The 23,000-nt window shown below is 40.1% G+C and overlaps 1 protein-coding gene and 1 long non-coding RNA gene across 3 annotated transcripts; one reads left to right on the top strand and one right to left on the bottom strand.

Moving 5' to 3' along the window:
• Positions 1-255: 255 nt before the first annotated feature.
• LOC141902454 (lysophosphatidic acid receptor 6-like) lies at positions 256-2,983 on the bottom strand. Of its 2 annotated transcripts, XR_012618896.1 has the most exons (3): positions 2,950-2,983; positions 803-2,253; positions 256-718 (listed from the first exon to the last, which is right to left on the bottom strand). XR_012618896.1 is itself a non-coding variant. In XM_074790186.1 (2 exons), exon 2 carries the CDS (start codon positions 2,037-2,039, stop codon positions 897-899), a length of 1,143 nt encoding a protein of 380 aa, XP_074646287.1. In that variant the 5' UTR covers positions 2,040-2,253; positions 2,950-2,983; the 3' UTR covers positions 256-896. The 2 variants fall into 2 exon arrangements, 1 of the variants encoding a protein (XP_074646287.1); XM_074790186.1 differs by having other exon boundaries at positions 256-2,253.
• Positions 2,984-3,143: 160 nt separating this feature from the next.
• On the top strand, positions 3,144-22,794 carry LOC141902856 (uncharacterized). Its single transcript, XR_012618959.1, has 3 exons — positions 3,144-3,276; positions 4,692-4,764; positions 22,760-22,794. It is a non-coding gene; the product is annotated as an uncharacterized LOC141902856 (long non-coding RNA).
• Positions 22,795-23,000: the final 206 nt, after the last annotated feature.

Raw genomic sequence — 23,000 nt, 5'->3', positions numbered from 1 at the left:
AAATTGGTCGACAGTCAATTGCACGATAAGATTTTATTACGTGTTTACAGCAACCACGTGAATACTAGCAATTTTGGTCACGCATGAAGTGTCAATGCGCATTTGAATAAGGTGACCCTATTGGACCAGTTTACCATATTTGATAGATCGTTATAATGGCAATCTTATCAATACAATCTAAAGAAATGAAAATCATGTTGTTTCGTATATAAAATATTTATTTCACGAATAAAAACAGATTTCAATGAGTGGATTGATTTAGATTCAGCCTTTATGTGTAGAACAAACCGAACATTATTAGCAGTGTTTTATACTCGACTATTTCTTGATATCGTGTCGCACCGAGGACCCTAAAACGAACGTTTGAACGAGGAAACTCCAACGGCTACTGTGGCAATCGAGGATTCCACTTATGGCAGTCGAGGGTCCACCAGGTTCGCTAGTGGTTATCTGTGTTACGCGTTTGATTACTTGTACGTTTCAAAACCGAATTGACTTTGCTTTTGAATAAATCAATTCGTTGTGAAAACTTAATAAATCGCTGAGTAGAAAAATGAATTCAAAGTATCTTTGGAGGGTTTTGTGATATCTCACTGATTCGAGAGCCTTCAGTTCAAAGGTTGATTGAATATGAACTAATTTTGACAACATTAAACCGAGTGTTGGCAATGCCATCTGGTGGGATAGTTGCGTATCCTCATTTGGCAGGGATTCGAACCTGATGGCATCGCTACACTCAGTCTCGTACCGTGGCAAGCTCGATACCATCAGGTTCGAATCCCTGCCGGGGTAGGATGCCAACTGCGCGTTATAGATCTAAACTTCGTTCTATAGTCCGTGGTCGTAGTAACAAAAAAAAACAACAATAATAGTTCTAGCAATGTAAGGTTCCAAATCTATACATTGTCGATCTTTGGTGTTGATTTCTGAGGACTGTTCGAAGCTGCTTTAGCGAAGAATTTGTTCAGTTTCATATTATCCGTGCTTCTCACGTAGGTCGTGTATTGACATCCTAAAACCGACCAGACCATCGCCTGAAACCCGCGAGTCGCGAAATAATATATAAATATATTCATACACGACGCCAAACATTGCAAACACTCGGCGACCATCAGAAACACGTGTAAAAACGATTCCGAAACGATATTACGAATTCTGTGAATATTCCATATAATCATTAGAATCGCATAGGGGGCGTGGCATATCGTGAATACAGTAGCGACACCTATTAGCGTTCTAGTCAAATCCGGGGACCCGCCGCTCGTTTTAGTACTCTCCATACGGCGGCGCGCTCGACGCAGGATCAAAACCAGTCGAATGTTCAGATACGTGACTAGACTCATCGGAATGAGAAGGTTGAGGATCGTGTCTATGAAAATGATGTAGAAAATGCTCCAATACGTGTGACGATCCATCCATGACGTCAGAGCCGGTCCCAAGTGCGTTTTGTTCGTTTTACAATCGAACCACATTTTCGCTTCGAACTGCGAGAACTTGCCCGATTCGGTAATCACCCCGAATATGATCACCACGCAAACCTCGATCGTCAAATTCCGTTTAGTTAACAGAGTAGCGGCTCTCAGCGGAAACCGCATCGCGATAAACCTGTTGAACGTTACCGCAACTACCATCCAGACGCTCCAGTTCAAGGTCACGTTGTAGAACGACACGAGATGAGGATATGCCCGGGCGTAGGTAGACTGTACGAATTCGCTCGGTTCGGAGTTCAGAACTCGGTATAACGACGGCCCGTTCGTAGTCAGTATCGTCACCAACAGAAACAGCGCGTCGATCGCTGATAGCACTCGTAACATGTACATAGTCGACTGGGAACCGCCTCTGAATCGAGTCAACACGATATAACAAAATACATTCAAAAACACGCCGATCATATTCACGGGTAGATTTATACAGACGATGATTACGAAATCGGCCCGAGCGGTTTCTTTACTGTGATAGTCGAAAATAGCTTCGTGATCCTGAGTACAGTTATAAGAGTACGTCGCGTCGCTTGTATTGCTTTCCGTTATGACCTGCATGTTCGGACCTGTAAAACTTTCTAAACAAAATACATCGTTTAGTTTTGTATCGTCGAATTCGATCACATCGTACGTAACACTATCGAGATCTGTGGTAGCTTCCGCGTTAGTATATCCATTTTACAACCATACACACAGCCTATTTGAGAACATTATCAACAAATGACTTTGTCGCCCTATATAAATAATACTTTATCAGCATTGTCACCAATCTCTGAAAATATATATAAACATCAGTGATTCATACAATCCTTACAGTAATCAGACTGATACTCTAAGTACTATCCCATAGTGATATATTCGCTCTCTATCTCAACCTGATTCGTTATTTTCAGTTACCGGGTTCTAAAATTCTATTGATCTAAAATTCTATCGATTCATCAAAAGATTATCGTTAAAAGATTCATGTAGCCTGCAACAGTTGCCACGTTACAGCAAATATAGCTATGGCGAATTATTGATAATCACTTCCCGACTCGTCAAAACTCGAAATTCAAAACAACTCGAAGCAACTGGCGCGCGCCGGAATCTCTAAACGCGTGATTATCTAAATAGCAAAAATAACCAAGTTCATAGCGCATATTCGTGGTTCAGGCAGAGTGTTATTTGGGAAAACACTGAACGTGTTAGTAGATCGAGGAAGGTATGGCTAAAGTTTCTTCTACATCGTGTAGCAGTTGGTTTTAACCGATTCCATAGATATTAGGTATAAGTAGCCGCGCCGTCGGTAATCATGTATATTTGACCTTTAGCTTAATGCATTTTGATTCAAAAGAATTAAACATTTCGGTATCGTTTTGGTGTCAGCAAATCAAGATTGTATGATAGCGTATATACAAGCGATTTTACGACTTCCCAACAGTAAAACTGATGCTATACTTTGCATATATATTATCCACACTTTACGTACCTGTTATAACCGCACTTGCCTGTCTGATTCATCCTCGTCCAATGCGACAAAACACTTCCTGATAAACACAAAAAAAACACTAGATTATCAATATGCAAAACTCCGTTGACATAAGGTTCTGTCGCAGCGATTTCATTCTGTTTCTGTTGATAGTTTTAAACGGAGACGGTATGGTGATCTGTGAGAGCGCAACAGTTATGCAAATTGCCGATGATCCCCGGCACCCGTCATTAGAGCCGTTACGAGAACAGTAACGTGCCATCGTCCACCGTACACGGTACCGTACATTAGCAAAGTGCTATCTGCAATTAAGCGAAAGAAAAACAGGTACGTACATTTTGCGAATCTAGCAGAGAATAGAAACAGCTCTATGTTCGCCAAGACGGAATCTACAGTATCGTCGTGTGTAAGAATGTTGGCTCCTACGATATCAACACAGCTTCATCTCGACGAGAACAACGAAGATATTTCAACGACACTTGTTCCCACTTGTATTCGATAGTTATCGATGTTGCGAATCTGAAGATATAGTCGATAAACCGATAATTTTTGGCGTTCGTCTGCAAGAGAATCGCGATCGGATTATTCGCAAGTATCACAATCAGTCATCGCAAAGACTCATAAATCCTAAATCTAAATCTATGATGAAACTAATCCGCTCAGTTTAATGTTTACGCAATCGTGATATTTCGGGGTATTATCCTGACGTCTTTGCATCAGATTCACCATCCACGCTCTAAGCACTGATAGCTATACCACAACAGTACCAGACCGACAAACCTAAGGATTACTAATCTACACATTGCTTACTCTAAGGAAATACTATAATTCAATATTACTCGTATAAACAACCCACTAATTAATACAGCGAATACTAATCATGTGGTGCATATTTGAACGGTTAACGTCCCCAGAATTCAGGCAAATATTCTAATTAGAATATTGAAATTCAGTGATACACATATTCCCCTCATCAGTTGGTAATGCTATAATTGTAAGCACTCCTGAAAATCGTCGTACTGTGATTTAACTACCGTTCTATTTACCATGCATTTTGTTGTATGACACTCAATCCACGCTTCAGCAACGGTTTTGGTGGTTTTAACGTCCATGGTTACAATTAATTAGTTACGGATCTTTATTAATGAACACATTTTTGAGTACGATTCATGAGTTCAATGATGAAACTCTTAACCTTAACGTTTTTGTATTCCACTATGACTGGGTAAGACATAGTTTGGGAGATACAAGTACAAACCTTTTCTCATCGTCCTCCTGAACATATTAAGCAGCAATCATGACTCGTACTCTGTTACCTAATGCTAGGCATCGATATCCAATTGACTCATTTTAATTGCTGTAGAAGTTTTGCTCGAAAGTGTTTGCTTAAATCTTGGCTTCGATTATTTTGTGGCATCGATGTCAAAAAGCAATTACATTAATTGCAGTAGAATTCGTACAATCATTACCTTGTGCTCATTAGGATCTACCGATTTACAAGTTGTATGTCTGGGTAAGGCAGTTGTTGCTTTTCTTCGCTGCAGGAACTGAGGTCTAGTATTAGCACCCGTGGCAAACATGTAAGAAATCGACCTTTAGCACGGAATACATCCATTAATGCTTTATCGTCAATGTTTTTTTAACAGAAGACATCGTGACCGGTAGCGGCCCAGTCCCAATCTAAACATAACTTTCAAATTCAAATAAAGCTTAATTTGTACTTTGAATCTATTGCTTTAAAGGCTCAACAAATATGACATTTTAACAACCAAACACGTGGAAAACTTTAATCAAGAGAACAAATGAAGACTTGAGGTTAGAAAAAATGGAAAGTTTTTTTGAAATCACCTTGTGGAAAATAGCTTCGCTTTGCAATTGTTTAATCTAGATCATTTAGAATGTATCAGGGATGTACTCCATCATAGATCGTGCTCGCTTCAAAAATCACCAAGGCTCTTAAACCAAGGGGCTAACTCGATTCATATTTAGTTGAGTTGACCCCCCTGGGTTTAAGTTAATACTGGTCTATAAAACCGGACCCAGGATTATGGCTTAGATTTGAGACTGGTCTCAGATAATTTTAGCTCTATAGCCAATCTAACAACCTAGGGCATGTCCTATGATTTAAGGCCAATTTTGGACTGGAGTCGGGTCCCCATAGTGCAAGTGGGCCCATGTCAGATGTCTGGGTGTCGGGAAGCAACAGCTGATATCGTTCGCGTATAGATAGAGATTTATTCGTGTATGCAAACACTAGTTGATTTAATGTACACCGAGCCGACAATCAGTGGGTATTTATTTTTCTCGCCAGAGGTGACTGTGAGACTGAAAACCGATGCTTGCGATTTGCTCGAGACTTCCGACACCATGGATACCTATAATCGAATCTAATTTACGATCGCTTTGTTTGAATCGTTTGTTCTATTGAACTAGTTAAATTTTAACCAGCCAGGGTCCAGTTTCACGAAAACGATTAAGTCCTAAATCGATTGAAGTCAAACTGAAATACAATAGAATCTGTCATTTCGGTAGCATTCGGATAAAGATATTTCATCGAGTTGAGAATCATGGATTAACAGCTGAAGTACAGCCAATATCAAAGAGAAGCCATGATGGGATATGTATCCACGCACGCTTAGGGCTCTCGTGGCTAGATATTCTAATTTCAATTCATGATCGATTGACTTTATTTCTCAAACTTAGAAATCTTTATGTAATGGGTATTATCAATCCTATCGTCTTCACGTCTCATTATACATGGCTATTCTACTATTGTTGTTCTGTAGATTGGATTCTGGTTTGACAAACAATAATTACCTGACAAAAACTCAATCCTGAGACTGCAGCCGCGTTGATTGGGTTTGGATGCAGTCATCAGCATGCTGCCTGGCTACTCCTGGATTCCAACAGATCACAATAATCATCGCACCATGTAGAAAGTTGATTTCTTCATTCAGTATAAGTCAAATTTTGAAAAATAATTCAAAATTAGAATTGAAAATAAACAGGAAAATAGGTCCATGAAATATAAATGTCACAAGCATTGATTCACTGTAGCGATATATCTCATTACGCCGCTCAGATCCAATGAATCCGCGACACTTGTAACGGTGGTTTCTTTTAAGAATCCCCCTAGAGATTCCCTTCCCGCGAAATCTAACGATCTTGTTAATTGCGCGTGGGAACGAATAAACGCATCACTATAGCAACGTTTGGCAAAATCGATGTTTTTTATTGCCATAGATACCGTGTCGATAACCGACAGCAGTTGATATTTACATCCATTTTTTGCGAACGATGTGAATTCGGATATTGTCACTGTCATTATAGTATTTATAAAATAACCCACAATATTGACGAAATACTAACTACAAAATCTGTTTTCCTGACTTTTCAGAAAGATCACTTCTTCCCTTCAGAGATCTATTCTGAATAGCAAAGTTTATTACCGAATTGTTACCTTGGAGCGAGTTACAACTTCATTCTAGTACTAATCTTCAAGGTTACTCATAGATACAGTAGTTAAGGAGGTTGCTAGGTCTTAAAACAACGTCAGGAAAACAGATTTTATAGTTTGTAAGTTGTGGTTTTCTACATGCGAAATTCCTGATACTGACTACCTTAAAAATGTACCAGATTGCACTAGTTTCGGGTCATTTACGAGAACTGTCGCCTGGCAACTAATTACCAGGTTTCCTTCGATTTACTGTTAACTAAGGGCATTAGACAGGAATCCATGCGTGTACAAGAACTATTACGGAGCCATAAAATCTACCAGTTCGCCTTATAAACGGTAGTCTTTAAATGATGGGAATAAAACGTTTCTTATGTTTTCCAGGTGAAGAAAAGAATCGTTCTTTATGTAGAATATTAATGATGAATCTTGAATCCTGTTGTCGTTGGTGGAGTACATCCGAGAACCGACCTCGATCAATATCTATAGGCCCTATCGTATATATCTTATGTTTATCCAGGGGCGGATCCAGTCGGTAAATATGACTATATTCCTAAAAATGACTGCTCAATTATCTACCGGCGACGAAGCTCATTAAAGGGGATTTGATATCCTTCCCCAAGAAAAATTTGAAAAATCACTAATTTTCCTTGTATCTAAAGGCATTCCGGACCTGTTATATTAGGTTCTTCTAGAAAGTATGTTATTCACATTTTTCTGACTATATACAGTGGAATATAGCTTGGATTCGCCCTTGTTATCTTATATCATATCTTATATCTCAGATACGTCCATCATATCTATCTCTGCGTCATTCTTAACCTCCCCGCTCTATAATCTAAATGTCTCGCCTGTGTTCTTGCGAACAAAAGAATATTATTCTTATGCACAGAATAAAATCGAATGTCTTTTATAGTTTAGCTCTTAGCCACCAGCCTTAATTCTAACTTCATCGCATTCTATATCGATAGATGAGTTATTGGTATGTTTTACTGACAGTTACAGATTACACTTCGAAGAACTTCTGATGAAAAATCTATAACACTGCATCTTAGGGGCTCGAGCCCAAAGGTTTTTGTGTATATCGCGTAAACTCGATGATCGATCTATTCATAAAGGGTTAATTTTACAATTTTCTAAGCGACTGACTTACAAAGACATAAAACAAAACATATATATCGACGCTGATGGGTACAATAATCAGAACACAAGTAAAAACGGCTGAATCGCTTCGAGGTATTAACAGATTTCTTTCGATGATTTCCCTTAAAAGCATTTAAACATCCCGTTCTTCGCTCATCTCGTTAACGATCGGAAGATTACAGCGCAAAGCATTTGTTTTACCGAGGCGATTAAACACTTGTAGCTGCGATAACGAGTCGCTTGAATTTTGAAGAGAAAAAATTATACCTGTACTGCTATTAGTCTGGATGGAGCTCTTCTATATCAGTGCTCTGTAAGATTAACGACCTGTAAACATCACCGGGTGTACATAGCTTCACAACTAACACCAACTCAATTCGTTGCGAACAACAAATCAAGAGAAGAATTAAAGATATATTTTCGGTGGTAAGATCGTCGAGATAGTTCGGGAAGAAAAAAGAAGGCTATATTTCAGGCTTGAATCACCGGTAGATGGCGCTCGATTAACCGAACTGTGACGTCATTGGCTCGAAGCATCACGCATAGTTATAAATCTGATATAATGTATGACGATAGTAAGTTATGATGAGGGAAAAAAAGGTACATACCTTTGTGACATGTCGTCTGCTGTTCCCGTATCTTTCATCACAGCGGTCCCAGTTACAAATCGGATACACACAGACAGTGGCGTCTATCTATACATCTACATACAGAGAGTATCCTCAGTCTGGTAAATACACGCGATTTATAGCCCCCCATTTATATTCACGAAATCAATTCCCGCTATCATGACTCCGGAGACATTTCACAAATCAACTATACATCACCAGCAGTATAGTTCATTATCTCCGCACACTCGAGCTTACTGATACTTAATATTCTTAAAAAGTTATTAGTCTTCAAGGGTTTAATTCGAAGACTGGTAATCGACTATGTGAACTGATGTAGTAGATTAATACACAGGGGAATACTGACGATTTTACATTGGTTTGTTTTGGTATTATTTTCCAAGGCGTCGATAAACTTTCAAGTTAGTTTCTTTTGCAAAAAGACAGTTTCGTTGTTTTGCTATGAATTTGCTACGAATGTGTACAAAGAGCGTAGATATAGCGATAATCGTTGATAGAGCACTTTTACCACTCCACCAGATCTTCTACCAATCACGAGATTACTCGATAGATTTATAGGGACCAATGAACAGTAAATTGTCGCGTTTTACGGTTTCGGGTCAAGGCGATGTCTATTTGTTTCTATCGCGGAGGATTCACAGCCTGCATGATTATACAACGTCGAGTGCTCAAAAATCCGCTAGGTACCGCTAGCGATCATCTATTGTTGATATTATTCGATATAGTTCGGTATAGTTTTCATAGATAATTAATTTATTCAAGACTAAGTCCTTTCAGTTTTGATTGAAATGTAGAAGAAATCGATCGCAGAAGTCGACTATAGCGACACTTAGCGGATCCTCGCCTACCATAAGTGGAATCCTCGATTGCCCTAGCAGCTGAATTGCACTATTGGTATGGCGTTCCTAGTTCTTCGAATTCTATGAATGATCAGAATTGGGCTATTTCACAAACGTCCTATGAGCAATCGAAACCGTATTGTTTGTCGAGCCGTTTGCATTCAACGGCAAAGATGACGTGCTGTGACATCACGTAAGATAATTACCGGACATCAGCAGTGGAGTCCGGCCCGCCGTGGGTGGTTTCAGATTTTGATCGTCAAGTGCTGCCCCTATGTATATCATTAGCGGCGAACATGTGAACTAAATCGATTGCTTTATTTACCTAACAAAACGATGGAAATTCCACACTAAAAAAAAAATTAGATTCCACACTACAAAAATAAAATGATACTGACGGCATGCGAGTTATATTGAACTATAAGACAATGAACGGTCAATGATTTTTGCACGAACTATTTCAACCATGGCGCCTGAAGACTAACTGAAACCAGGAAATTAAACAACATCGGTTCACAGATGTGCGTAAAAACTGGTGATACTGTTGTTTGCGCAGCGCGTCGGGTTGGAGCTGGGTTTATAATGTCCGACAGGCAAAACTGCGGAAACGAAGGCTGAAAATAACGTCCGGATACGAAACGAATGATCGATTGTCATTAATATGTTTCGCATTTATTGCTCAAGGCGAGAAAGCAGGCTTCTTTTTTCAAACTAGTGATGCGTGTGTGTACTCGGTCCGGTCATCTCGGCGCTTTGATCAGCGTGTCAATTAGCCTACAGATCTATAACATACGCGCAGTAGCTACTGTGCTCTATAAACAGCTCGCAGTGACGAGCCGATGATTATTGCAACTTTAATGACTAAGGAAAAGAGGCAAATTCTGGAAGCTGAGACGAAAAAAGTGTTTAGATGTTTTTTTACGATTCAGTGACTGATTAGTCACTCAGAACTGCCGATTGCCAGAAGACGTAAAACAAAGTATCGAAATGTGCCTTTTATTTGATGGTTTTTACAGTCTATCATTCGTCTTCTGTTTATACAGTTTCAAACTGTTGGTCTATTATTTATTAACGAGCTATTGATGTTATGCGACGAGAAATAAATGAGGACACGATATCAAATTTAAACGTCGTTTAACCCGGTAAAAAGACGAACACGGAAACCTCGCAAATATTTCGCCTCTTTGAAACCGACGCGCACAGATGTTGTAAGTAGCGCGAGGGGTGATTGGTATAGACTACTGAAAAACCTAATACTCTTCTTCAATTAGCGGCGTCTAAAACCGATCTTCGCCGTACAGAAAAAACTAATTAGTCTCAAAGCAAACGAAGAATGCAATTGAAGCTAGATGTCAATCTGAAAGGTTGCGCTGGGAATTACTGTCTCGAGAGCGCATCACAATCATCGATTTGAAAGGCGAAATCCGGCGGCAATCCGAACTGCGTGTTCTTCACCTTCATTTCGCTTCCAATCGACCGAAAATTAGTGTTATCCAGAAAACGCGTCGGCTAACAATGGAAACTGGTCTGGCAGGGGTGAATCCAGGGCCTGAATTAGGGAAGGTTGCACCCCCAAAATTGGGCATGTATATCATAAGCCCCATCACCCAACGGAATATTGGAAATATCACTAACTCTTTTGTTCAACCAGAACAGGCATGTTATCTTAGATTTCTAGGAGTCTTTTTTATACTTTCTATTTTTGCGCTCGATCTAAGGCTGTCTAACCTGGATACCCAGGGGCCGGTTCCAGACTTAAGGTCGAGATTTAAGTCCAAAAGTTGTCTTAAATCTTAAGGCTGGTCTTAAGCTGTTCGATTAGCTATAAAAACTAAGATAGCCTTAGACTGGTCGTAAGTCTAAGCCATGATGATGGAACCGGCCCCGGGGAGTGGGGGTGATGTACACTGCGATACGGCCATTTGAATTTTTATGTCGGGATGATTTTCAGTTTCTAGGTGAAACGTAAATCTTTTGTTCGTCGTTCGGGCGTGTGCGAAACCTAATCAGAAATGCATCCTTAAACAAATCGCTAACAACTAATTACTGCTTGAGACACGTCGTTGATTGCAGGAGAGGGGGGGGGGTTGTAGTTTAGGCTGATTACCCACGAAAGCAATTAATTCTGCGGGGCCGTTAAAAATGCAATCTCGTAGACGAGATAAGCTTCGTGGTCACCGGGTAATTACTGTCCGGTACGTGTTTATATAGAGCAACATGATCATCAGCTCGCATTGTTAATCATGTGGTCATGTGTACAGTCCATCAGATTCACGTTCGAATCGAAATTTATTGCTCCATAAATTCTACTATATTTTTGAGCTCAGGGTACAAAAAAAATCTGAACGGAAACTCCAGATTTTTCAAAATAAGTATGAAACCTCGTTACAACGACCGTTATAACGAACCGATTTTCTGGTCTCCTGAAGTTTGTTGTAACGAGGGTACACTTAGTATGCACAAGATGATGTAGGCAGTACTGGATCAAGTATAAAATGCCAATTCCAAGCAGAGTTAGTTATACGTGTACCCAGTTTCACGAGTTAGAGTCCACTCTTTAAGATAGAATCAGTTCATTTTCACTGATTAACTCTGTGTCAAATCTGAACTCAGAACTGTGGAACAGGGTCCTGGAAATCATCTGATTTTAACCCAACGAGTTAACTTTGATATCTGGATCTGGACCCTGTACTCTGAGTTCATTCGTGATTTAGCCGATACTGATGTCACCCTCATCTCGTTTGTATTTTCCTAGATTGATTGATATGTATGTCGTCTTACCAAGAAACTGATATCAATGGGTCCCAATACGATCATCGCGACCTGCGAGTCTCGGAACAGAGGCGCGACCTATCAAACGTTGTACGAACCGAAATATACGGAAAGTAAGAAACAAAGAATTTCAGCTTAAATCTCTAGAAATACCTTCATTTCTTTAACAAATCTACAGTCAACCAACCCCGATATACTGTCCAAGTGATTTTCGGTGTTGGTTTTATATAGAGTGTGGCGGTAGATCCGGGGTTGATTTTGACAAATTCCGAGATGAAATTCACTGACAAAAACAAAACCTAGCGTTAGGCGGTTTATTAGGGGGCAGAATATAGGGGGTTGACTGTGGTTTAAGGGGGGGCAGAATATAGGGGTTGACTGTGGTTTATTAGGGGGCAGAATATAGGGGGTTGACTGTGGTTTATTAGGGGGCAGAATATAGGGGTTTGATTGTGGTTTATTAGGGGGCAGAATATAGGGGGTTGACTGTGGTTTATTAGGGGGCAAAATATAGGGGGTTGACTGTGTTTATTAGGGGACCGAATATAGGGGGTTTACTGTCATAAAGTCTGTGGCCCTTGTCAATTTCTGCGCTGGGATCATGAACTACAGGATAAAAGTTTGCAGGAAAGTCGCGCGTCAATATAAAACACTAGAGTATTAGGAAACCTGGTGTAGATTCTGCCGTACACGTTTCATTGAACAAATTAGCTAATAGGATATAATATGGTCATCACCGTGTAGCTAATGACCACGATCAGTCATTGGCCAACTGTGAAGCAACTAATTCAACCATCGACGGTCAGATAATTACCGAAATTAACCCAAGTCTCAGCCAGAATGATCGATACGGCTGTATAAGCTCAGTCTATTTCTGTTATGTGACAGTTCTGACGGAGAAGTTTTTTAAGGTTTTTGTCAGCCACGTTTGTGTGTATAGTTAATGACCTGTGTTACCTAGTGATGGGATTGATGATGGTGAATTGTTCTCGCTTATCAGTTAGGTTACAGCTGGATCCACTGGTGAAAAGGACTGAGGTTTCTCGCTGTAGAAGATCTCGATAAGAATGTCCGCAGTATCATTAATCAAGGCACATCTTCCTCGCTGGTCACTAGTTCTAACCTTCCCGTCCTAATATTCATTATATCTGTAGCTTTAGGCCTAAAAATAGTAATTGATAATCATTTATTTATCAATATATATGTGTAAGATATATATAACTGCTTATTTTCTAACACCTGTCCAACATGATTTATAGGACATCTTAAAGCTGTACCAATAAAAGGAGATGGCCTTTGAGATTATGCGCGTCATAACTCGTCATTTTGACCGTCAAGCCAGTCTCAGTTATTAACGGCCAATATGACTAGTGAGATCGTTACCGTCGAGTGCTGCCCCTTTGAATATCGTAAGCGGCCAGAACGTGAACTAACTCAACTGCGCATTATTCCTATAGTGGCATGCGAGTGATAAGTTAGTTCTCATATTCACCGTCACTATATCAACGATATGTATAGGGGCAGCACTTGACGGTTAAGACATCGCACAAATCGATATTCTTACTGTGGCATGTGAGTAATATTGAACTCGGAGAATAAACGGTCAATGAAGTCAGGAAATTAAACATCAGATCATAGAATAGAATGTATATGAAAATATCCATGCAATGTCATCCTGCTGAAAATTGGCGGCTATGTTTTAAAAAGGTCCCGATCTTCAAACGATCCCTGGGCTAGATCAAGGAGTGGTGATGTTGGGTTTTTTTTAGGATGAAAACTGACTTGAAAACCATGTAGGGTTTGAGTTCGGATTAGGTTAAGATATGATAGGTAACTTTTGATATATCGTCAACCCTGTTTTTGGTCGACATTTCCAACCTACTCACAGACCTTCAACTAGAGCAGCATCGACCGAACAGTGATGAGATAGTTCTCACTATAACCTTATCTTATTGTTAATTGCGACGAGCGAGATCCGTAATATATCTAACTGACCATGTGTATCAATCGCATCAGTGTTTTCAGTCACGGTTGCAGAGCTCGCATGCAGCATCCCCGACTGACTGCCGGGATGTAATCCATCATCAAGCGTCTGACAGGTCAACAAATCACACGTACAGGACAAACCTTACGAATAAAAATGATCAGATAAGATACAATTAGTTGGAGATATGAGCAGTATTGACGGGCGTCCGTGTGTATCAAACTTTAACGGAAAATTCTGATATTTTCTGTTTTGATACTAGATGAAATATATTTCCGAGTCGTGGTTGTTCATATCGCGACGCTTTTTATTACTGGCCATGTGTGAAACAAGGAAACTGCAACAGAAAACTGAATAGAAAACACGACTTGATGTTTGGGATAAACATCAGAATTTTGTGAAATGACTTAGGTTTTTGATACGGTCGTTGTAACTAGGTGCATCTGTTTACCAGGGCAGTGGACCTTAACACTTCCATTTCATTAATTCCTTGTTAAAACGCAATCAATTTCGAGATTTTCTGAATGGTTGTCATTTTCTCGCTTAGCATGTCACCCACTATTACACCGAACCTCAGTCAGAGGTGTGAAATACTCTCAAGTTGTTAGATTGTTCACGGAACCAAAATGAGCTTAAATACTGGTCTTAAGTTGTTGGATTGGCTATATTATTACATGTATACTTTGTATGTTTGTCTTTTGGTTTATTGTATTTCTTATTTTATGTCTTTCCAATGATGTCTTGTTACATTACGGAAAAATAAAGTTTGAATATTGAATTGGCTGTAGAACCAAAATCAGCTTAGACTGGTCTTAAGTTGTTAGATTGGCTATAGAACTAAGATGATCTTAGACTGGTCTTCAGTTGTTAGATTGGCTATAGAACTAAGATGATCTTAGACTGGTCTTAAGTTGTTAGATTGGCTATAGAACTAAGATGATCTTAGACTGGTCTTCAGTTGTTAGATTGGCTATAGAACTAAGATGATCTTGGACTGGTCTTAAGTTGTTAGATTGGCTATAGAACCAAAATCAGCTTAGACTGGTCTTAAGATGTTAGATTGGTTATAGAACCAAAATCAGCTTAGACTGGTCTAAAGTTGTTAGATTGGCTATAGAACCAAAATCAGCTTAGACTGGTCTTAGTTGTTAGATTGGCTATAGAACTAAGATGATCTTAGACTGGTCTTCAGTTGTTAGATTGGCTATAGAACTAAGATGATCTTAGACTGGTCTTCAGTTGTTAGATTGGCTATAGAACTAAGATGATCTTAGACTGGTCTTAAGTTGTTAGATTGGCTATAGAACTAAGATGATCTTAGACTGGTCTTCAGTTGTTAGATTGGCTATAGAACTAAGATGATCTTAGACTGGTTTTCAGTTGTTAGATTGGCTATAGAACTAAGATGATCTTAGACTGGTCTTCAGTTGTTAGATTGGCTATAGAACTAAGATGATCTTAGACTGGTCTTCAGTTGTTAGATTGGCTATAGAACTAAGATGATCTTAGACTGGTCTTAAGTTGTTAGATTGGCTATAGAACTAAGATGATCTTAGACTGGTCTTCAGTTGTTAGATTGGCTATAGAACTAAGATGATCTTAGACTGGTCTTCAGTTGTTAGATTGGCTATAGAACTAAGATGATCTTAGACTGGTCTTCAGTTGTTAGATTGGCTATAGAACTAAGATGATCTTAGACTGGTCTTCAGTTGTTAGATTGGCTATAGAACTAAGATGATCTTGGACTGGTCTTAAGTTGTTAGATTGGCTATAGAACCAAAATCAGCTTAGACTGGTCTTAGTTGTTAGATTGGTTATAGAACTAAGATGATCTTAGACTGGTCTTCAGTTGTTAGATTGGCTATAGAACTAAGATGATCTTAGACTGGTCTTAAGTTGTTACATGGCTACGGATCTAGACTGGTCTTAAATCTAAGCAGTGTCTGGTGCAACCTGTCCCCTGAATCTAATGAACTTCTAGTCGTACTGTGTGATATGGCCTTTGTGGACTTGCCGGTGTTTTTTTCGGTGTCTGGTTTTATCTCAATTGAAATTCTCGTCTTCACGTCTTGAACCATCGATAACGAATCGTCTGCGGATGAATAAGGCATTGAAAATTCAGTGTTTCGTTTCATAGCAAAAAAAGAAACTCCAGCAGTCTGACGAAACGCCGGCAGCTCTTCGAGGGGGGTCAACTTCTCCGCGTGGATACTATGACAAATACTGAATATCCCTTGGGGGAAATCATCGCCCGAATTACGAATTGAGCTGAGAAACATTTCTCTCGAATGAATCGTTGGCCTAATATCGAGAATCCAAGTCATGGATCTGGTAGGTGGTCACTAAACACTGTATGTAATTGAATTTTCGATTTTTCGATGGAATCAAGACTTCATTTGGCGCGAACAGATAACAAAATCACGTTCCGTCTGCAAAAACGGCGGTAACGTTTTTAATTTTGCGCGTACACGGTCATCCATCACACTAATCAGATACGATCATGTTTGAACATTTGTTGCGGACAGAATTTTAAACAGCAATTATGCGCAGTCGCATTAAACGACTCAAACCGTGACGTAGAAAATGAACGTTACAGAAAGCGAAAACTGGTCTGTTACGCATTAATCCTAATTTAACTTTCTAGCGATAAATATTCATTAAAAACTGTCGCGCCGAAATATTCGTCGCAGTTCATTTCATATCTGTATGCGCCACGCGCCGTGTGTTAATTGCGAAATTCCGAATTTTCTCCTCAGATCTCTCTCAACATTTAGAGAAAACTTGACGTCGCTAAAGAAAAAATTTCATATAGCTAGAAGTACGACTACCGTTGCCTAGCTGCCAAACTGCTTGACCTTCGTAGACGCGATCCAAATATGGCTGGTAATCTATGAATAATGATTGCCTGATTTGCATAAATAATTAATTGTCTTGACGGGTTTTGCGCGAATCTTTTTTGAAGGCGTAAATGGCAATTCAGTCGTTTAATTGCGCGGTGATTTTGGTGAATACATGGAACGGTGTGTGATTAGATTTCTAGCTGTGTGAATGTATTTAAGCGCCCGTATTCACGAAGATTGCCGTCTCTCCTCCTGGTATTTGATGATTGCTCGGGGATTTCACAAACGATTCACTGTCAATGGTTACTAAGTCTTGACCAGTAATGAGTCGTGGCTGGCTGATAAGCGACTGAGATTTTCTTGCGTCGAGATTTACATTTTTTTCTGACATGAAATGCATCGTCAATCGATAGAAATTCGGATGATGTTACATTCTCGTGTTAAAGCGTGCCGTCCTCGTTTTTGATTTTGTACTGTTAAGGGTCGTTCCAAAATCGAGACTTAACATCCAAAAGCAGTCTTAAATCTTAAGACTGGTCTTAAAGATCATATATAGAATCAAAATAAGCTTAGACTGGTCTCAAGTTGTTAAGTTGTTAGATTGGCTATAGAACTAAAATGAGCGTAGACTGATCTTAAGTTCTTAGATTGGCTATGGGACCAAAATGAGCTTAGACTGGTCTTTTAGACTCGCCATAGAACTAAAACGAACTTATAGGACTGGTTTTAAGTCAAAGCCATGACTGGAACTGATCCCTGAATCCCGGATCCACTTCCCCATTTTCGGGGTTAGGATTTGACTCATGAACAGAGTGATTTGATTAATAATACATGTAGAGCTAAGATGTTCTTTAGACAGGTCTCAAGCCTAATCCGAGGATATGGAACTGGCCCCTGGAATACTGTAGAACTGGAGCTTAGAATTGACTTAACTTAGATTTGAGATAACTCATCGAAAACTGAAACTCACAACTAGAAACTGAATCCAGGTCATTTTCATTGTCGATATCGACGCGACGTTTTCACTCGCAATTAAATCCCGACTCGACAATAACGTCGAGAAAGTCGTGATATTTTAATGGAGTCTCAAACTACGAGAAAAAATCACCTGGAAACGCGCGCGCGCACCGGTAATTAAATAAGAGCGAAACTACGACGAATGGGGGTAATTAATGCACATCAGACCGAAGGTTAACCCGCCGCTAATCACCCTGGAATTAGCAATTAGCCATTAAAAGCTCGCCCCGAGCTGCGCGTTTCATGCGTAAAGAACTTACGCTCATTTTGGTGCCTCTTTGTGTCACCGGTTTTAATGTACTGACGACGAGAGAAACATCAGCGATCAGGTGTTAATACGTGTAATTGAACTCTCTTAACTTACAACACCTCTGTATATATACTCGAACATATACCTCAGGGCCCGGTTGCGTAGTTGAGACTGCAAAAGTTAAATCTCATGATTTTAGTTGTAAGATTGGCTATAGAACTAAGATGGTGTTCGACTTGGTCTTAAGTCTTAACATGGCTATGGAATTAACATATTCGTAAATAGTTCTCTAATCTAAGTCATGACTGCGCGAGTCACGACCCCTATTGGACTAAACGCCCGCTTTATCAAATCATTGAGTCTTTCTTCGTTTTAAAAGTCCATGATCCAATGCAGGCCGTTATCATAAAGTACTTATAAGTACACCCATAATGTCCTTCCATCCTCGGCAAGGATTCGAACCCGATGGCATCGTGAGTGACTACCGCCCGAGTCAAGCGATGCCAATGGAGGGACAATGCACGTGGAGTAGTGACTGACTATAATTAAAATGAAGATAACCCACAATAATGGAAAACTAAGAGAACAGCGAAACCTCTCGACTATGAACTCTTTTCATAGGAAATAACTGAAAATAGCTCATATAAATCGAGTCGTCACTTACTCTTATATTTTTTTCAACAGTATTGGGTTTTTTCAATTCTTATTGTTTATTTCTAGCAGACCTTACTAGTAATATACAGTGTTTAAGAAACACTTGGCGCTTGATAACGACTTTATACGTTTTGATTCAGTGCGCGCGAAACTTTTATTATGAAATTCGAACATGTTTGAATTATTACGAATGGCGACGACAGCAGCAGCAGCAACTCGCACTATGATTAAGTTGCTCAATTATTTCTTCATCAAATATCGTTTGATGTTGGAGACTTGTCGCTTGTTTAATTACCTAGTTTCAATGTTGACTTTTTCGCTACTTCAAAAACCGACGTCTTCATAATCATAGAAAATTGTAGCTTTACAGCTGTGTGTTTGTGAAACCGTAGTGACCCCGGGGTTAATGGGTGCCGTTTGCACGCTTTAATTGTCACAATTTCAATTAAATCAGGCTCGACGGTGCGTGTAAATTGTTTGTAATTTGTGTCGTAATTATGCGTCGTGCTTCTGAGATCGCTTCGTCGATAATTGCACACATCTTGTGTCCCACTCTTGTTAAAAGGCGATGATGTCGCAACCGTCTCAAAAATAGAATAAAAAGAACTGTGAACATTACAAACAGCAGTGCTTTCTATAACTTTGCTTCGTGTTCGGCCTCCGAAATGTTCCTTATGATTTAACTGATACACCGGGGTCAACTGAACGGTTTTTAATGATGAATCCAGTTCCATTCACCCTTCGTGAAGTAAATAGTTACTACAAATGAGTGACAACAGTTAAAATCAGTTAATTTCCAGAAATCTAACTGTAACCATTAATGAAACACTCAGTCCGTGTTGTAAAGATGATATAAGATCCCATGATACGAAAAGAAAGCGTCCTAAATGTTTCCCTGAGCTAATATTGTATTCGACGACGTTTCAACTTTATATTTTGACGTCCCGGAACATAGGCAGTAGGAATTCTCATGAAGTCGAAACGTCGAATGACCTACTGGCTCAAGGACACATTTCGGATTCTTTCTGTTCTTAATGTGGGATTCTATAATTCTATTTCAAGTCAAATTTTCAAGTCACGAATTACTGTGAGTCGAACTAGACCCCGACGACGATTACCCCCAAGATCGATGACTTCGCCCCTCAAATTGAATGAGCTTTCATTTGTTAGTTCTGAAGTTCGCCAAGCGGTGGCAGCATCGCCTAGAGGATGATTCCATCACAGACGCTTTGAATAAATCGACGAAAATGACTTCTCAGAAATATTTCAGACAGTATGAGAGCTGATTGTTTATATTTCAGTGAATAATGAATATCTACCCTGCGGTGATGATAAACTAACTCAGAATCGGGTGATTGGATATTCGTGGTTTTTACGCTCGCTGATAAATCGAACACACGTCGAGACTTAATCTCGAGATTCTAAATTATGAATACATCTGGGGGATAATGCGTCTAAAAAAGGGAGACGGAGGGAGAGAGCAGTGAGAGAGGGGGAGGGGCGAGAGAGGGGGAGGGGTGAGAGAGGGGGGGAGAGCAGTGAGGGAGGGGGGAGGGGAGGGGAGGGGAAGGGAGGAGAGAGAGGGAGAGAGAGATAAAGGGTGCGAGTGAGGGAGAGTGAGAGATAGATAGAGGGAGTGAAAGAGGAGAGAGAGAGAGGAGCAAGGTGAGGGGATGGTACGATAGGAGGGAGGAGGTGAGATAAAGTAAGAGAAGGAGAGATAGAGAGAGGGAGTGAAAGAGGAGAGGGAGAGATTGAAGGAGGGGAGATAGTAGGAAAGCAGGAGGATAGGGAGGAGGGAGAAAGGGAGATGGGATAGTAGGCGAGGGGAGGAAGGGAGAGGGGAGAGAAAGGGAGATAGAGAGGGAGAAAGGGAGGTGGGATAGAAGAAGAGGGAGAGGAAGGGAGAGAGCAGTGAGAAAGAGAGAGAGCGGTGAGAGAAAGAGATGGCAGTTATCATTATATTTTTTAGATATGCAGATGCGGTGTCAAATGAGAGGCAAACCTATCAATTATACCGTTATGACAGTTACAATGGCACGAGTATCACTGCTGTACATGCCCTACTAATCAGTTATATGACGAAATGCAATTTGATGTTTTCTACCAACAGCCCCCCCCCCGAACCACGCGATAGCCTACGCGTACCTACCCCAAAATTAATCTAGATTTTCAATGCACGACATGACCGCAAGGTGGCGCTTATTTGTGATTTCTCATCTTGAAATATATATTATTGTCCTTCGTTCTAATCTATTTGAATGATTGATTTGACTTGATTTGATTTGGTCTTCTTTACAAACCCATCAACTTGCTGCCAACCGAAAATCTTGCCATTCATTTTTCCTTTGTTTGGTTCTTGCATGGCACCACAAGCATCAACAGACCCAGGGGCCAGTTGCACAGTCGTGACTTAAGTCCAAAAGTGGTCTTAAATCTTAAGACTGGTCTTAAGTTGTTAGATTGGCTATAGAACTAAGTTGGTCTTAGACTGGTCTTAAGTCTAAGCCATGACTATGCAACCGGCCCCAGGGCCCAGTTCCATAGTGTATATATTCTCATGTATATATTCATATTATTCATGCTATCTATCGGGTACATACAACCACAATGGACGCTAAGATTTGTGACCTTGTCTCCGGATCGTGACCATTCCTCGCTGATCAAATACGGGCACCACGCGCCGGTATACGTTTCAATACCGACCCCTGTCCCCGCTGGTAAACCAATCGACGCATAACAAATTACAATTTCATTTCTTCGTATACAAACCGATGAATTAATCGACAGCCGTTTTTATCATTCCGGTAACGAATGACGGCCATAAGTCGTGTGCATATTATTCCCGACTTGATCATGTATTATGTTATGACAGGCAAGATCATTGACTCACGCTGCGCCTTTTGGTATTACTCGCTTGGTCAACATCCGCCGATCTTATTTGCCCGCGAATTAGCGCTCTGTATACGCATCATACAAAAGTCTTCATAACTTCATAATTCTTGCCGCTCTCGCGCAGACTCATCAAGAATTTCTCATGCGTCCACCGACACTGTCAGACTTTATGAGCTTACTGTCAAAATTCGTCTTTCGGATTTTTTGTTTGCGCCGGCGTCGTTGATTAATTACGTGGCGGTTTATAGAGAAAACCCTCCGCACGGACATCCATACATCCATCCATCCAGCTAGCAGCAGCGGCAGCGGCAGCGGCAGCGGCAGTCAGTGCGCGGCGGCCGTGGCCACAAGCAAATTAAACACTCTCATAAATTATCATTACTGACTTTCTGTCTCCTGCGAATATTTCATATACGTAACATTTCCATACTAGGGATGGTGTTTATCTCATTCAATGTAATTACTATCGGTTGAGATTATAATACGTCACAGATACCCCGGTGCCCGAGATTTATATAAAAAAAATACTGGAATCTCGTTACAATGAACGTTAGGGCACCAGGGTCCAGACCCACAGTCATGAGTTAAGATTTAACTCTGAGTTAACTCATTGAAAATGAACTAACTTTAACTCATAGTTAACTCTAACACGCCACTGTGGAACTGGGTCCAGAATATTTGGTCATAGTTCACTGTTATCCAGGACCCAGTTCCACAGTTGTGAGTTAACTCTGAGTTAAAGTTAGTTCAATGTTTTAACCCAGAGTCAGATCTTAACTCAGAACTGTGGAACTGGGCCCAGTATGATAGATATTACAGTGAATCGGCGACTGAACGTGTTAATTTTTGTATAGTATAAAACTTTCTTCTGATCATGAGAACCTTATTCGCAATTCGGATGTGTAGATTAGATCTGTTCGTTTTCTGAGACACCAACAACGTCGGTGAGACTGACATATGGACTTTATCTTCATATACATCATATTATCAAATCTTTGAAAAATCATAAATGTCTTAGTTAAACGCAGGGAAACACGGAAATGCAGAAACATGGAATCAAACATGACTGTTTGATCTCTAAAATATCAATTCCGGAAACCATGTTTCTCTCGTTTCTCGTAAACGCACACGACGCACTGAAACACGGAAACACGGAATCAAACATGTTCTATCTTGGAAACATTGTTTCCCGAAAGCCTGTTTCTCGTAAACATGCAGGGAAACGAGGCAGGGAAACGCTGGGAAACATGATTTTGTCTCCTGTTTCCGTGTTTCCCTGCGTCGTGTGCGTTGGACTTGCCTTATTCCGCGCGTATTGTTTTCGTTTCTATAGGTATATCAGGTATATGAGAGTGTTTGATCTGGGAGGTTAGTAATCAGTCTTATTCTACGTCTAACAAACAACACTTTATCAATAAAAATCCTCCTCCAGTGCATTAATGTGATTATGTATTTTCTCATTCGCGTCAGTATTTTTCAGTTCGCGAGGCGTCAAACTCCGAGATGAGCCGGCGAGAGATTGTGATATGCACTTAACTTAATGGCAGAGCTAAGAACATTAATACCGATAACCC

Source organism: Tubulanus polymorphus, chromosome 3 (genome assembly GCF_964204645.1).
Source record: "Tubulanus polymorphus chromosome 3, tnTubPoly1.2, whole genome shotgun sequence".
Classification (NCBI taxonomy): domain Eukaryota; kingdom Metazoa; phylum Nemertea; class Palaeonemertea; order Tubulaniformes; family Tubulanidae; genus Tubulanus; species Tubulanus polymorphus.
This window is presented reverse-complemented; position numbering and strand designations above follow the sequence as displayed.

What these genes read in the sequence shown, in the direction of transcription:
- LOC141902454 (XM_074790186.1), bottom strand. Translation starts at nt 2,039, where the DNA reads ATGCAGGTCATAACGGAAAGCAATACAAGCGACGCGACGTACTCTTAT.